Source organism: Drosophila serrata, unplaced genomic scaffold, assembly GCF_035046125.1.
Source record: "Drosophila serrata isolate PLE 108 unplaced genomic scaffold, ASM3504612v1 contig_240, whole genome shotgun sequence".
Classification (NCBI taxonomy): Eukaryota; Metazoa; Arthropoda; class Insecta; order Diptera; family Drosophilidae; genus Drosophila; species Drosophila serrata.
This window is the reverse complement of record NW_028257138.1, coordinates 5,422,895-5,439,983: the sequence shown is the minus strand read 5'-3', so window position 1 is coordinate 5,439,983 and position 17,089 is coordinate 5,422,895. Positions and strand designations below refer to the sequence as shown.

Below are 17,089 nucleotides of genomic sequence, written 5' to 3'. Positions count from 1 at the left end.
GAGGGGGGGGTGTGGCAGGACGGCAGGACCTCAGGGGGGGGCGTGTCATGTCCGGCACTTGCATATGTATGAATTTTTATTAAATTTAATAAAGCTGCAATTATGCAATTTACTCGTGCTCGGTGCATTTGTCACGCCCACTGCTGCCCAGTGATGCCCAGAGAGTTGGAAATTAATTTGGCTGCGGTTACAACAGTCGCTGCGATCCGGGAAATTGGAATAAAAAAAAAACGCATTTGGCAAATTTATGAAACGTAGGCCAGACTTTAATGGGGTGAGCGGAAACTCAGTTTCACTATATACATATATTAATCTGAAGTTAATTTAATTCTTTAGTTTACATTTTATTCAAAAAGCATATTTCCTGTAGGATGTTCCTGAACTTCTGGTTTGAATTGAAAAATTCCTTATACATATTATAATTATTTATTTATTAAAAAGCTTATAAAATAATATTTCCTGGAGGATGTTTTTGAATTTATGGTAGAGAAATAATACCTATACTTTTATGACAAAAATTATTTAATATATAAATCAGGTCCTTTTATTTCTGTTAAAAAGCCCAAGCATTTGCATTAAAAAAATCCCTATACTTATAATAATTCTAAAATAATTAAATAGTTTACACAATATAATATAAATAATATATGTTTATAATTATCTCAATTTGCTCTCAGGCTCTTAGCATCTCACTCTCTCTCTCCCTCTCGTTTTCGTAATGCCTATTGCTAGAGCTACCTCCCTCTCTCCATCACTCTTCGCCGCCTCGACTCTCTAGAGAACTCTCTTTTGCGCTCTCTCTCACTTTCTCTGTTCTCTTCTCTCGGAGACTATAAATACAGAAGCTGCTGCCGCTCTGGCCTCATTCTGTCCGTGGCGTTCGCAGTGTTTACATCTCGAGTGATAGTGATAGTGATTACCTTTCAGCCCCATAAATATGACGTGGCCAAGGCAATACATTTAGATAACAAGGAAGAAGACTACTTTGATGCTTCGATCCCATTATTATGACGTGGCCAATGCAATTCTATACCAATGATTGATATATATTTTTATTTGTTATGATCGATTTAACATTAGAATCCGCAACCCAATTGATAACTGCAGGGGTATACACACGTCCTCTTCTCAAAGTAAGCTTCCTGTCTTGTTTATCTATCTAAAATGAATTAAACAAGAATCTCTTCCCTTTTATTTCCCCTTACAATTTAAGATATTTACAAGACAAATAATAATATTAAGTCTTTTCTCCATTTCATTTCCAATAACTTATCAATGACAAACCAAAGCCCAAACTTATTCCACATAAATACACCTCAAGTATTTAAATACAGGTGAAACACATCATCATTTCAAATTTCCAGCAATAAAATCGAACACAAATTACATGTATTTATCTGGTCTAATGACACTTTTTACGCCTCGTAAAACATGAGCCATAAATGGAAGCGAATCGAGCGAACTCAACGCCACGCATCAATTGACATTTTTGGCATTAAGCATTTTGGCATAAAGGTGGAATGGAGTCAATACAATGGGGCCAAACGACAACAATTCCGATAGAAAAATCATTACGACGAGTAAATAACAACGAGGTAAACAAGTTTGTGGCAAAAAATAAAAATAAATAAAGAAAAACAAGAAAGAACCCAGTACAATGGGACAACGGCAGGAGGTGAAAAATGAAAATAGTAATGAAAATGGCGGCAAACAAAAGTCAATCGTCAGTCGCAGTTGTTGTTGAGGGGAAATTGTCGAAAAATATTGAGAAAGAAATCGGCGGCATGAGACACTTTGTATTATTAAGCGACGACAGGTAGACAAATCAAAATGTGACTGCCTGACTGGTGGGGGGGGGGGTTTCCGTTTCCGCTCCAGTTCTCCGCCTCGGTTTCCGGTGGCTCGTGCCAACGCAAACACAACCGCGCCGAGAAATCAATGTAATTGACGAACTGACAGACTGCGTAAGTGAGTGAATGAATCGTGTCGTTTATTGTGGCAACAGCTTTTCACAAGGAGCTTCCTTTCCCGCGACTTTGTTTGTCTTTCAACTCGATTGCATGGCAACTTTTGGGCCTGCCCCACTCTTCTATATATATCTATTTTCTTTTTTCCCTGGTTTTTATTATTTCCTATGCCTCTGTGAATGTGAATGGCTTTCGAAATGTTTGCGTGCCATTTGTGTTGACAGTAAAAGCCGCTTAATGATTTCATTTTGGTTATAAATAGGATTTTTTCGGTCTGAATATGCAAAGGAGATGGGAGATGGGCCTAATGCTCACTTAGGGTAGGTCATGTTAAAAAAAAAAAGGGGGAAGCATACTTAGGGAAATGGTTAAGTGAAAAACCTAAAGTGCTCAATGGAAACTACAATAGCAAACACCTTAAAAAATAAAGAAATATATAAAAAAAATTAAGGGATTAAAGCCTCCTGAGCAAGTTTCACTTATAAAATCGATTTGAACTTCACTTCAACTTTTAAAAACTTGAAAAACCTTTCAATTCAATTTACGCTCAGCGCCTTGGTTAAAATATGAATAGAGCTAAAGCATCCATTAGTTAGCTTTTTTTGCAACACGGATCCGCCGAATTATGTGCGCCTTTTAAATAAACAAAACGTGAGTTTTCGAGCGGAATTAAAGCAAGTTTTAAAAGCAAATTTCCACCTTGCCAAGTCCGAGAGCTGGCAAAGATTCCACTGGCCTCGCAGCAGCACCAGCAACAAGGGCAAAGTTTTCACATTTTTGTTTAACATTTTCCAAATGCCTTTTTATCATTTTTTCCCCCTTTTTTTTTTTTTTTTTTTTTTTGTAACACTTTTAATGCATAATGGAATTAGTTAAATTTCTCTTTGCAGCGCAAACTTTCGCTGAACTTGCGCCAAAAAGTTAGCTTCCTGTTTTCCCCTTTTTTTTCCGGCAATGTTATGCGTTTCTGATGACGTTGTAGAAAACGTTTCCGTTTTTGGGATCTTGCTTGCAATGAAAACTTTTTAACTTAGAACCGACTCCCGCTCGAATTTTAATTAAAATATTTATGAATTTGTCTTTGAAAAGACAAGCTACATAGAAGAAAGGCAGCCGAGAGACGTGCTCGGGAGTATCTTGATTAGCTGGCAATCACAAAAGACCGGCCAAGGGAGGTAAATATAGGAAAGTCAGCTGCCAGAGATAAAATCCAGGCATCAATTGTAACTCAGAGTCGTTCATGTGGCCAACTTTCTGATTAAGAAAACAATGAAAATCAAGTCGAGCTATAACAATTTTTAATTATATACGCCACGAGGAACGTGCCCCTTTTGAATGAAATACTAGAATAAAGATTTCATTGTGATATCATTTTTGATTATGCTCATATGACACTACGTTGGATTTTATTTATTTTTCAATTTTATTTTATTTATATTTTACATTTATATAAAGAAATAATATTATATTTTACGCTGCTCTTTCATTAATAAAAGCAATAACTGTAGTGTCATACCCCCCTAATCAAGAAGAGAGATTTAATAACTTAACAAACTTGTTTGTAATTAAATTATGGCTAACACGTCACTGTTGAGATTTCTACAGAAACTATCAGTTACAAATATGCAAATTTCATCTCGGGAAATCCCCCTATATTACCAATAAAAGTCTAGACAATTGTGAGCTTACATATATTTCACACAAAATGAATAAAGCAACACCAGCAATTATTTATATTTGCATATTTATCATTGGAAGCCTAATAAATAATAATTATGGCCTTTATCTTGCTTTATTGTCTTGATTACGTTGTCAATCCGGGTTCTCTTACCGGTAAAAAATCAGTGAGTTTTAAGCAATTAGCAAAATGTTTATTGATTTTCATTAGACAAACAAGTGAAGCTTATTCTGAGATATTATTTGAATAAAACTCCTAAAAACAAGATTTATATTCCCGTTGATGTATAAAAGCCACCGCAACGCCATAAAATCAACCTAAAAGCAAATTAGTTGAACAACTGTTGAACGCCAATGGACCTGCTCCGGCATATTGAACATGGCCACCAAACAATTTGCATTTCTTTATGGCCATCGCAAGTATTTTTCAACCGAACTTCCAACGCAGCTTCCAACTACTACTCTGCTGCTGCTCGGTTGCCTGCTTTATGTCTTTCCATTATTGATGACTTAATTCCGGTTGATTTATTGAGGCCACAAACAGCCGGCCAGCGAGCTCAGTGAGCCATGTTTTGCACTGAAGCCACAACCAGGAGTCAGGACCTCGCCATTCTGCCATTTCGTATGCACACGTACGGCACAAATGGAACCACTCGATGTGATGGTGTGAGTACCCAAGCAGCTGTGTTGGCCTGGTCCAGACAAAACGAACGAACGTGTTTAATAAATAAGCCCAGTTAATATGGCGCAAAAGGTTGAATAGGAGCACAACCCATATATTTGCCAGGTTTAATCGTTTTTCTATGCTGGAAAAAAGTACGGAGAAATTATACTTGACAAATTAATATCACATTGATCTTGAATTGATAAATATTTGTATTTTTAAATAACTATATTAAATCGAAGAAATTCGTTTTCATTGAATCTAAATTTATCGATACTTTTATAAGACAATTTATTTTGACAAAAAAAGATTAAAAAACTCATAACTAAGCCTGATCAAGAATATTTATAACTTATAGGGTCGAAAGTGACTCCTACACTTAGTTTTAAGCTTCTGACTGAAACTAAAATACCATTCTTTGAGTCGATATTTGTCTATATTTTATATGACAATTTTGTATATAAATCAAATTTTAAAAATCTCATAACTTAGCCAAAAAGGCCTTAATTTAAATTCTGAAAGCTGTCCTATGCTAGTTTTTATTAGAATATTAAATGTGCATACTCAATTTTTATTTAAAAGAAATCTAAATTTTTGTCAATTTTTGGCAGTTGTGACAATGTAAATTTTTTGCTAAAAAAAATGAAGAAAAAAATCAACATTTTTTTTCTTGCCAGACATGGCTAAATCGACTCGGCTTTTCATCCTGATCAAGAATATATATGATTTATAGGGTCGGAAATGATTCCTTCACTTAGTTTTACACATCTGAATAAAATTTTAGTACCCTTCAAGGGTAGGCAAATAAATCTTCTGTGTAAACTATTAGTAATGCTTATATTTCTATTATTTCGATTTAATCTTCTCCATTTACTTTTGTAAAATATTTTATTTTCACAAAATACTAACTATAAATTAAAACTAACCAACGTTAATGCACATAGAAATTGGTTTTATTTCTTTTAATTTAATCCCATCAAACCATTTTAATTCCTATCCTTATTTTTCCCTCTGTAATCCAACTGCAGATACTTGGCATTGTCTGAGCAGTACTTACTTTTGCGTTACCCATCTCGGAGCATCGACCTCGTTGAATTGGCAACAGTTAATGATGTTAACAGAAGCTCGGAATGGCCAGCGGCACCCCCCCATGCATACTCAGACCGGTATCAGCATTGATCACTTGGCCAGGATGAAAAACGAGCTCCGATGTGGAGATGCGACCACAAAAGTTCCATCAGAATCAAGCTGGCGGCAGGAGGTGTAATCGAAACGAACTCCAACTCGATTTGTGCACGGTAATTAAAATTTAATCATTGGACATTAGTACTCGCATACCCATCGAGGTGGTGGTGGTGGTGCCTGTCTGGAAAAGGGGCGCTAAGCCCATGGAATGAAAGGGGTTCGGTGTAATGAGTGCCTGGCCCCCTTTGAAGGGCTTACACGCTCCGATATCTCCTGCATTCACTTTTGTGCTGCATACTTTCAGGCATGTAAATGCACACCTGCGTTTCCTTTGTGTGTGTGTGTGTGTTTTTGTGGATAAATGTTTGATTTAGAGGTTTGGGTTACTCATTTGTTTATTTGGCCGTTTGTTCCAGGTTACCAAGGTATTTAAGTCGCCACTGCCGCTTCGCTTCGGGCTTTTTAATAGATTTCTGCTAATGACATGCAATTAATTCTGCGGTTTTTCAGCCAGAAAGCATAAACTTTTGCTGAAAAATAATAATAAAAAATTAATGTAATGCATGTATGAGGGAAGTTACATGGGATCCATTAGGGAGATTACAATTATGATGTTTTTTTTCTTCTCAGTTAATTTATTTTGGAAAATTACAATGACTAGGTAGGTTCATTAATTGGAAAGTGAGAAGTGATATATCAGAAACAATTTAGCGATAAATATACAACTTACGATCAAAATATCGATACTAGATAGAAGAAAAGCTATCTATATTTTTCTCTCACATCGCAAACTATAAGCTATTACGATTTTTTAGAACTTTATGAATAGCCTTAATGTTATGTTAAATATTTATTGTCTTTAAAAAACACTGAGTGTTTAATTTGTAATGCATTGATTAATTTAATTCCTTGATTTAATATCTAATTAACTTTCAACTTCAAAAACACCCAATTAATTTCCTAGCTTCCACTTCCGAATCCAAAACCAACTCTTTTGCCACTGAACAGCCATCAGTTTTATCAAGAAATTGCATTTTCCGGGGATTACAAGCCCAATCCTTACAACAAAAAAGAGGGTTCAGCGGGCGGCACATGTGGCATTCATTTTCAACTTTTTTCTAACAACAAAGCTGGCTCAAACCCGATGTTTTGACCCAGGCCACAGAACACCAAACCCAAACACAACCCCAGAGTAGGAGATGAGGACAGTGAAATGGCCAGCGATGGCAATTAACTTTATAACATTTGCATTGCCCATGTGCATTGTCCCCTCTGCTGCACGCCAGTTGATTAATTGGAAATTGCGGTTAATGGTTGGTCAGATCCGAATCGGCATCGACAATGGTAGCATAAAGTTGGCCCCGAGGTCTAGACTTTTAATTAGACCCGGCAACTGCGCCTAGAAGAGTGCTCTACATGCAAAAAGTTTGCTGCCAAAAAAACTTTGTCACTTGTTATTGAATTTTTTTTGTACACTTTTTTGGTGCAAAAAAGTTGACAGATTTGCAGCGGAAAATTAACAACTTCCTTGCTGAGAAAAAAAAAACATATTCTTTTTTTTGGAGAGTAAACTTTATCCTGCGTAAAATCGAGTTAAGAAGTCGGAGAAAGTATGCAAGACTAAAAATGTGCTAGAAACTATGTACACGGAAGAGTTTTCATCGGGTTTTCCCGGCTGTCTCGGGTTACGGGTTACGGAAACTTAAAAAGTCGTAGACTTGTATGTCCTTTTTGACAGGGAAGGGAGACTCCTGTTGTGAGCCTACAAACAAACTGAGTTTGTTGGAAAATTAAGTTGGAAATGATGAGGACTTTCAGTTGTTTGCTTTCTACAAATGTTTTGCGGAGACTCTCAGGAATATGAGTATTGGTTGTATTTCTCAAAAGAATTTATCATATATTTTTGTATTACATAAAAGACAAACAAAAAATCATTGAAAAACCATTTGCTTTCGAATTTTGTGAAGCATAAATTAAATATGGAATATTTTATGTATTATTCAAGGATCTGCAATTTCAGCTTCCTGACTACTGATTACTTTATAATATTGACCCAGTTTCCCAGGCACTCATCACCTCCTCTTCGAGATCCTAATCAACCCATCTAAATGCCACTCATGTTCCAGAAGTGAGCTCAGCTGGCCATAGGCTCGGACCCAATTATCAGTTGTGATTTGAAAAGGCAGCAGAATAAATCGGTTGAATTTTTTATACACAAAAAATAAGGAAAACACATAAAAACCAATTGCCATATGCTCTTGATCTGACCGGACAGTTGACCCCAATAAATTGGAGACCGTAAAACAAGACCAGTTGGCAGGCGGGGAGCAAAGTTCACATGGATGGAGGTGGCGACCCTTTTGCCTTTGCCTTAAAACGCCTGTTGATTTATGCAAAAGGGGATTAGCACAGACCCCCTCCTGGATCGGGTATAAACACAACTTAACCGCAGACATAACATTTCAACTTGTTTTGCCAGAGCAAAGGCGTCTTCTGGAATTTTAAGCCCGAATATGCTTTTGAGCCGGGCATAAAAGAAGACAAATGAGCTAATTTTGCTGGCGGAAAGGATAACAGGATCAGGACATCGCCTTGGCCATAATAAATAGCGCACAAATGTGATATTTATATGCATTTCTTATACAGACGTAAGAGACGACGAAGCGGCGTTCGCCATAAATCTATTGGCGCATTATTACTCATACGCACTGTAGACGCTGTCTACCCTAATATATCAAGGCATTACCAGGGCCTTTATATTTCCAGGTCCTCCCCAGCATTCTTTTCCATCGTTATGGTGTGCCCTTTCATTCGAAATAAATGTACATTTATCTCGGCCCACAATGGCGGTGGAAAGGTTAAGCTATTTAAGTAAACTTAAAGAAATGTTGTCTTGGGATTTATGTCTTAAAATAAACTTTTAAAATAATTGAAATGATTTCGTAAGGTTTATATGTATTCCCATGATATCCTTAACAGTTGTGTGGCATACTAATTACCTGACATCGTTATTCCCCTTTGCCAGCTATTCCATAAGTAGACCGCGTTCGAGTCTCGGGATCTCTGTGTGCCAATTTAAAGTTGATTCCCTCGAACAGAGTCAAGAGCCATCAAAGGCCACTCTAAATTCCCCATTCCCGGTGCGGCATGACTTGGGATTTATGAACTCCATTTCGCATGTTCGCCATTGTGGAGATTAATTGCCTCAGCTCCTCCATATATGAATGTATGTGAAGCGCTTGCATTCGCTTCCCTCTGCGGCTTGTTGTTATCATTCAGCAGCAGCAGGCCATGTCCGGGAGCCGAAGCTTTTTGTTCTGGCCAACTGACAGGATGAAGGAGCCCTGAAGGAGTAGTAGCTGGGAAACAGAGCGATAGAAGCGACATCGACAGCCAGCAAAATGGAAGCTATGTTAAAGTCAAAAGCAGCATTCTACTGCGAATTCTCATTGAACTACAAAAAATATCCAGCACCAGAAAAGTATTTTAATATTCTTATATTAAAAACTAAATTTAAACGAAAAATACCTTACATTTTATCATGCCTTAAACTAAATAAATTTCCCACTTTATTTTCCATTCAATGATGATTTAATTAACTCAACTTTTTACAACTCCCAGACTCGGAAAAAGTTGTTAATATGGTCTCTGGGTGCATTATAGCCAATTAAATGAACCATAATTCCCAACTCCAGACGGGTGAGCAATGCAGGCTGCCTCATCATCGTAAAAAGCTTACCTCCTTCTTTCATCATTCTACTTAAACTTTTCGATGTGGTTTCCGCTCATTGTTGTTGTTGTTTTGAGGTTTTACTGTATTTTAATTGGCTTTTTATTGATTTTCAGCGAGTTAAGAACTGGGGGAAGTAGGGAGTTTCTAGGACCACAAAAGTAGGAAATAAACTTTATAAAAATGACTAAAGTGGGCCAACTTTGGTTGGGAAGCGGAAGTCATTGAACGTTAAATTTTTATAATAATTATTGCAGGTAAAAATAACTGGAAGTTACTTATCAGGGTTCCCCTTTTGATTAGACTAATTGTTAGTCATAATAATTATCTGATAAGCTGGTCTATATTTTTTATATTTAATGACTCTCAATGTTTTTTTTACGGATAAGATATGTACGTAAAGATTGGCCTGATAAAGTCCGGCAAAAGTTGAACGAAATCAGTCAGTAGCTTACCATGGCTTTAACCGCCAAAAGGTTGGTATTCCTCAGCGCTCTGCTCACATTTTCCTTGGCTGTAGGTCAAGTAAAAACCAGTTGTCCTAAGGGTTTTAGTTTCATAGGGGAAAAGTGCTATTATGTGTCTTATGAAAAGGTGGGAAATATATATTTTAGAAAAAAAGAAACCCATTTAATAGAATTTTCGCAGGCCAATTGGTTCAATGCTGATCGCAAGTGCCACAATTTGAACTCTTCACTGGTGATTTTCGACGACGACAAGGACAGGCAGCTGCTGACAGCCACTCTTAAGGTCCTGGGACTCCCCTTTGTCAACGGCTGGCAGGACTCCATTTGGACGGGACTCACATCTCTGGGTACTGATAGTAATTTCGTTCGCAATCGTAATGGCAAAGCCGTTACGTATACGCCCTGGTGTCCCAATCAACCGAACAGGATCAATCGAAAGGATTGCGTGGCCTATGCTAATTACAATGGCTTCGGTTACCACAATATCGAGTGCGAACTGTACGAGTTTCCTTTTGTCTGCGAAGCTAACACATTGGTCACCGAAAAGTATTTGTGTTTGAGGAAGGAACAATTCATAGAGGTTGACATAAATATCCCCTGAGTTGGTTATTTATGTATACGAATGTGTGTGATATAAAAAAGTAAGAAAATAAAAATTAAGTTTAGCTATAAAAAGTGAACTCTTTTCTAGTCGGTATTTCGCACTCCATACACAGGAAAACCATAGAAGGCCATAAACAAAAACCGGCGGCTAAGCCGATAAAAAATGTGTTGACGTTATGGCCAGGAGGAGAAGCGTACTTCGCAACAGGAGAGGCTAGATATCATAAGTCATATTCCCTCCTCTCAAATTTATGGCATTTATCGAGTAGCTCTCAAATTGGCTTGAGTTCTCACGAAAGAAATAAGGCATTTTCCTGGCCAAAGAAGAAGTGCAAGCAACAAAAGCTCATTAAAAGGAAAATGTTTTCGCTGCTACCAAAGTTGGGTAAATTGAGAAAATTCCATTGAAATGAAGAAAAGTTTCACTGCGAAGAAACAAAGCGAAATAAAACTCTTAGTCAAGGAAACTAACAAATATAAATCGCCCTTTTGTCCCCCCAAAAAAGAAACAGAGGACTCATTTAGGGGAATTACAATTGCAATCGCACTAGCACCTGTCCTGGTCATATTCATCCCCTGAGATTGGCGTGTCCCTGGCACTCATCCTGGCAATCAATCATTCAGTACAATTTTTATCCAAGCCAACTCCCAGCGCTTTCCTTTCACACCTGCCGCCCAAGTTAACCCCAGACTATTAATAAATTGTGTTTAATTAAATAAGAGCTGGCTGACTCTGTGCAAAGTACAAAAGTCTGACATTTTCCTTGGCAAATGCAAATCATTTTAATGCGATTAATTAATATGTGTAGCAGAGGCGGAACTTTCTGTGCCGCCTCAAAGAAAAGCGTAAAGCACACAAGTTGGAAATCATATTTCCCACCGCCCGTCGGTTCCGCTAATGGGCCAAAGAGAGAGCACACACACACACAGGCTGGTAAATTGGGTGCTAATTAAATTAAAAACAAAGTAAAAATAGTTTCACAGAGAAGTCAGCTTCCAGTTTTCTACTCCTCCTTCAAGGAGCGTATGCTTTTCGTGCTCCTCTTGTCCTGTAAATGAGCTTCAACTTGCTGTGCAAATAACGCGTGCTGCCAAGTTACCAAAGTGGAAACAGGCTGTAACTACATACAAATGCGTAATGCACACTGCAAGAAATTTTAATAGATATGTTACATTTAAAATAGCATAAAGATTAAAAGGATTTAATGTGCTAAAGTTAAGAATTTTTTCGAATGTTAGGTGTATTTTATAATACAAATTAAATTTATTAAACGAAACATTCCTCATAGCTCCTAATTTTCCCTAACAGTGTCCTTTAAGCTTTGCAAATCCTTAACCAAGGAAAACAATTTCGAATTAGATATGCGCATATGTTTTTGTGCAAATGGCAAGCAACTTAAAAACCAAAAAAAAAAGTAAGGGAAACACGACAAGAACAAACCCAAAAAACAAGCACTTCTGTGCAGTCTTCTCTGTCTCCAATCCTTTTCCTGCTCCCCTTCTTATCCTGTTTAGCTTGGAAGTAACCGCAAGGACCTCGGAGACGGAGTGATTGCAAACAGGATGAAAATGCAGCTAGCAAGACGAGAAAGCCAACAAACTGAAACGCTTGAGTCGAGTGCGATGGGGGGTAACGAGGGGGCACGAGGCAGGGGCAAAGGGCAACCGGAAACGGAAGTGCAAGAAGCTGCATAAGGCCCAGAACCAAGATGGAAACATGGAAGGAATCAGCTGCAGCGCAAGGCTAATGCAGCTGAGCTGCTTCTTAAGACAACCCTACACAATGAAAAAAATTTTAAAAATTTGATAAGCTAAATGACTATCCAAGTATTTAATGTTTTAATAAAATATATATATATATATATATTTTTTTTTTTGCAATATTAGATGTTTAAAGCCATTATTCTTTTGCTAGAATATTTTATTCCTAGTGGACTTTGATCTTCGATCCTTTAAAATGGTCATATAGACTACTAACTTATATTTTTTTAAGATCAACAATTTGTACTAGTATATTTATTTTATATTATTAATTCTTCTTAAAAAAACTTAAACTCTGTTTAGCCAATTTTTCTCTGTTTATAACCGTTTCTGGTTTTGTTTTTGCCTGAAGCATCCTCCAGATGCAAAGTAAATGCAAAACCACAGCAAATTATGTTGAGAGAAAGGTCGGAATCTGTTTTGGAGCGTTAGGTCTGCGATAAGGACGAGGTAGGATCCTTGGGACCTCCGGCGGAGCCTCTCAAGTGATTTTCCCCGAGTGAAGTGGAAGCCCTGAGCAGGTGTCTGTTTAACCATTATGTTTAGTTGCAGGCAATTTGTTCCTTGCCGTGTTTGCCAAGGTAAACTATTTTTACTATCCGGCTGCAGCTCAAAAATTTCACACAGTAGCTTCGGGCTGAAGGACACTAACTTACATAGTTGGGGATTTATTTGTGTTTTGTAACAGCAAATAAATATTTAATAAATAAAAAATGCATGTTTCCTCTTAAAAGGTCTTTCTTTTAAGCAAAAAATTATATTCAATATATAAACAAATATCTAAAAAATTGTTTAAATATGTTCCAACAAAATATTGAAAAACAAATTAAAAAAAATTCCTTTAAAATAATTTTCAACGACTTTAAAATTACTTAAGCATGCCTTAGTTATTTTATTTACTTTACAAGATATTGGAAAATGTCCAAAAATATATACTCATTCCATGCTGTCCAGTGTTGTGCTTATTTTCGAGAGCATTTTCCCAAAATGCTTGGCAGCAGGAGACCAAGCCAAGGAGAACTTTATTAAAATAGCACAAACAGAAACGGAACGAGGAGCCATTGCTCACAGCTCATCATGGAGCAGCGAGTACCGATGCTTGGAGGGACCCAGCTCCTTGAAGGTGGACTTGGCGGGGGTTGAATCCGGTGGCGGACTATCTGTTTTCTTCGTAAACTTGCTGAGAAAGTCATCAAGGAATTGCCTAAGTTTGCCCGGAATATAAAGATCTGAGAACTTGCCAAATGGAAACATAAACTGCAGCGAATCGATGGCTATAATCGGCAGATCCTTGGTGGTCTTGCCCAAGTGGTGCACCGAGTGCCCGAACAGAAGACCGTCCACAGTGGCAAAACTGAACTTGCCCCTCATGTCGGCCAGCTGCATCTGCACGATAGACTTGAAATCCTTGACGGACAGAAGATCATCTGGATGGTGGAAAAGAAGGAGAAGCGGTAGACCCTGCTCGATTAGCTCCTCGACGGTATGAAAGTCAATTTCCCGCACCAAAGGGACACAACGCTCCAGGATCCAGGGCTCCAGCTCATCCTTATTTAAGGCATTTCCCTGGAATGTTTCATCATGACCATGAGTACGGGTCACATCTGGCCGAAAGATCAGACTGGGCAGAACCGTGGGCACTGCCGATGGATTCCTTTCCCACATAATACCGACATGTTGATAGAAATCACAGTCGTTCCTGAAGCGATCCGCCAGACGCTCGAAAATTGCAATCACCGGATCTTCGTATTCCTCAAAATAAGCGATGATAGACCTTCGACTGGGATCAATGATGGCCAGATCCTTGGTTGATTCGAACTCCACAATCGGTGGACGGAGCTGCAACCGGACATAGGCCACCAGGGCCTCACTGGATCTCTTCCCGCGGAACTCGCGACGCAGAGGTTGTCCCCGATAGAAGAGACGCAACGTGGGCAGCTTCCGGATGTCATAGATCTGCGCCAGCATCGGTTCCTTGAAACAATCCACCTTTCCCAGCTGGACCTTACCCGGCTCGGGATACTGCATCTTAAGCATATTTCCTGCCTGTTCGAAAATGGGCGCCAGGCGATTGCTGAAGGGGCACCAATCTGCATAGAAGTTGAGGAACACCACTTCGTTGGACTGCAGCGTGTCATTGAGGTTCGCCTCATCGATCTGGGCCACACTCGAGGTGGCCGCGAGAATGCCCACAGAGTGCTCCAGCAGCAGGAGCAGCAAACTTACACCGAGAGTCAGCATGTCAGCAGCAGAAATTTAAACTTGTACTGACATCGGAAAGTCGGTGAACTTGGATGGGTTTTGGTCGGAAAAGCAATGTAAATGCCTTGATTATACGATTTTTATAAGGTAAATATGACTATGAAATTCAAGAAATATACATATATATGAGTACGGAGCAACTAAGGGGAAACAATTTTTAACTAATATCCGTTCTTTAAATACCTATAACATTTGGCAAAACATTCCTTACAAAGTAAAGTTCTCCTACATATCGATAACCATTTCGTAAATAACATTTTCCAAAGCAAAATCCACAAATATAACAGACAATTTCCAGAGAAAATATCAAACAGCTTTGCAGTCATTAAAGGGTTAAGTGTCGCCATATCGAGCTGCGAAAATGTCTAACGAAAATAAACAAGGCCAGGACATGGCCCGCTTCCTTCACTCCTTCGGGTAATCGTTTGGACCGGGTGCAAAAGGCTAAGCAAATATTTGCAGCGGCAACTTCGCAAATGAGCTTCAAGCCCAAAAGACAGAAGGCACACAGACACGATGAGGAGTTGTCGCCAGGATTTCAAAAGGACCTCAGCTCTGGCGGAAACGGAAACAACAACTTGCCCGCCTTCTCCACAAGCAAGGATGGATTGCCTGGAAAAGGGGAAGAGGAAGGGAATGTGGAAGGACGCCTGTGCCGTGGCTGCCATTTAATGACATTTTTGCGCCCATTTGAGCTTCCGGGCCTGCTGTCTGCCTGTCGATTTCAGCAATAATTTACTTAAGAAAAGTCTAAATATGTTCCACACCCTTCCTCACCCTTCCCCCTGATCATCCTTCTGGCTCTGGCAATTGTTTATTGCGTTTATCTCGTCCGTCTGGAGACGATAAAATGTTGTGAAAATCCAGCGACAATATCCAATAAATCGTTGTCCTTGCAAAAAGGGGTTTGTGGTCTGACCTTCACCGCTCAGAGCTCTCTCTTGTATTTGTGTGGTGCGTTTGTGTTGATTTTTGCCTCCCTGCTTTGCTTTTTTCAAAGGGTTTAATTGTCCTTTTTGTTTCGCTTTTGTGTTGACATACATAGGTGAGGAGCTGTGAGGAGGCTGTGTACAAAATAAAGGACTTACCCATATGCTCTTTGCTATATTATGAATGGCTTCGTTCGGTATTCATTGTATTTTCGGGGGTTAGGCCAACAAAAGTGTTAATTAACTTGTATAAATCAGTCGCCGCCGTTGAACTTGTGGATAGGCAGGACGAAGGTCGTAAATTCAAGTAGCGTTAGATTGAAAAGGGATCGAAAGGACTTGTCCTCTGTTTAATTGAGATGAAAGGATAAAATACTTTAAGCCGGGATGAGCCAATGTAAGAATTTATTATAACAGATTTTAAAGTTTTACACTTTTTTTATTAAGGTTTATTTCTGTTGATCAGTCTGTTTTAATTACTTCTCGACATAGGGATATTCCAACAGAGTTGAGACGCCGCACATGTTGCCTTTATTCCTGGCCAGCCTCATGTAACCATTTTCTCCCCAATTCAGTCCAAAGGAGGTTTTCAGGATCCAGTAGCTGCCATTTTTGCAATCCGTACCATAACCCACCACTAAAACAGGTAAGGTTAGGTTTTCCATATCCGATCTGCAATTCTCCTCATGGTAGATTCCTGATTTATATTCTAAGAAGGACTCGTGTTGGTTGTCTATGTGCGCCACCACGGGTCCAATGTTGTAAACAAGTTCGGTCAGTCGCTTCTCATCGGAATTGAGATAGGTCACAAGGAACTTCATCCTGCCAGCAGTGGAATTGGAATTGTAGCTACAATTTGATTGGACAGCACGATAGGGATATGATGCCTTGGAAGCGATGCCATGATCCCCAATATAATGAAAGGCATCGTTAGTCTTTCCTTAATGGCAACCATTGTTAGGATGCGGTGCACAGTCGATCAATTGCTGAGCTGATAGCTCCACCAGCTCGTGGTTATTAATCGCCGTGTGAGCCTCCAGAGCACCTACCACTGACATGGCCCAGCTGGCTTGGCACTCTCCCTGATTCTGGACAGGTGAGATATAACCATAATGGCGCCAATCTTTTTCATCCGTAATATACTCATAAAACTTGAAGGGGTCCGGGGATCCCAGATCCACCAAGAGCAGCAGGGAGAGTAGCTTTTGCATCCAAACGTAATCCATCGCAGTGATACAATTCGACAACTGATCAGTCTCAGAGAGTCCAAGCTTTTATAGCCCCGAACAGTGATAATGTCTTGTTATCATTTCAAGATGATTTATTTATGGCACTCTTCATTAAAATCAATAAATAATATATTTATTCGTTGATTAAAAATCGAAAAATTCAAACCAAGTCAAGTAATAAATGACAACATGATTGCCTTATCTTGCTAAATCATATTTATATATTTTTCTCAAACGGAGAAAGATTTTAAAATTCGTATCTTATTTAAGTTTTTTTTTTGATGAAGTAATCATTTCCCACCCTAGATATGATAAGATAGATATAGATATATTTTCTTGATCTGATTAAACATATTTTTTTTATGACACGCTTCATTAAAATCAATGTCTAAATAATATATTTTTCTGTCAATTAAAATTCTTAAAATTCAAACCAAGTAATTTATGCAAATTACAATTTTTTCCAATGAAACCTTAAGTTTAATATATTTATTTTTTCATTATATTCAAATGAATGAAACAAAATCTTTAAACTGAAGTGCCATTAAAAAATTCTTATCACCATTTCTGATAGACTTTCGCTTGAATATACATTTCCAATACAAGCCGTCAGTC

General features: G+C 38.4%; 2 protein-coding genes, 1 long non-coding RNA gene and 2 pseudogenes across 6 annotated transcripts; 2 read left to right on the top strand and 3 right to left on the bottom strand.

Moving 5' to 3' along the window:
- Window positions 1–864: 864 nt before the first annotated feature.
- On the top strand, window positions 865–7,797 carry LOC147644002 (uncharacterized). Of its 3 annotated transcripts, none has more exons than XR_015271206.1 (3): window positions 865–1,133; window positions 5,337–5,606; window positions 7,620–7,797. It is a non-coding gene; the product is annotated as an uncharacterized LOC147644002 (long non-coding RNA). The 3 variants fall into 3 exon arrangements; XR_015271205.1 differs by lacking the exon at window positions 865–1,133 and adding an exon at window positions 2,194–4,310; XR_015271204.1 differs by lacking the exons at window positions 865–1,133; window positions 7,620–7,797 and adding exons at window positions 2,194–4,310; window positions 5,910–6,057.
- Window positions 7,798–9,643: 1,846 nt separating this feature from the next.
- Window positions 9,644–12,138, top strand: LOC110183440 (C-type lectin 33A). Its single transcript, XM_020951720.2, has 2 exons — window positions 9,644–9,817; window positions 9,872–12,138. Exons 1-2 carry the CDS (start codon window positions 9,680–9,682, stop codon window positions 10,289–10,291), a joined length of 558 nt encoding a protein of 185 aa, XP_020807379.2. The 5' UTR covers window positions 9,644–9,679; the 3' UTR covers window positions 10,292–12,138.
- A 981-nt stretch (window positions 12,139–13,119) lies between these two features.
- On the bottom strand, window positions 13,120–14,295 carry LOC110183441 (endoplasmic reticulum resident protein 44 pseudogene; annotated as a pseudogene).
- A 1,368-nt stretch (window positions 14,296–15,663) lies between these two features.
- Window positions 15,664–16,066, bottom strand: LOC147644001 (cathepsin L-like pseudogene; annotated as a pseudogene). The gene has a single exon (XR_015271275.1). The product of XR_015271275.1 is annotated as a cathepsin L-like pseudogene (transcript).
- On the bottom strand, window positions 15,664–16,471 carry LOC110183442 (cathepsin R-like). Its single transcript, XM_020951721.2, has one exon. The coding sequence runs from the start codon at window positions 16,469–16,471 to the stop codon at window positions 16,187–16,189; it is 285 nt and encodes a 94-aa protein (XP_020807380.2). The 3' UTR covers window positions 15,664–16,186.
- Window positions 16,472–17,089: the final 618 nt, after the last annotated feature.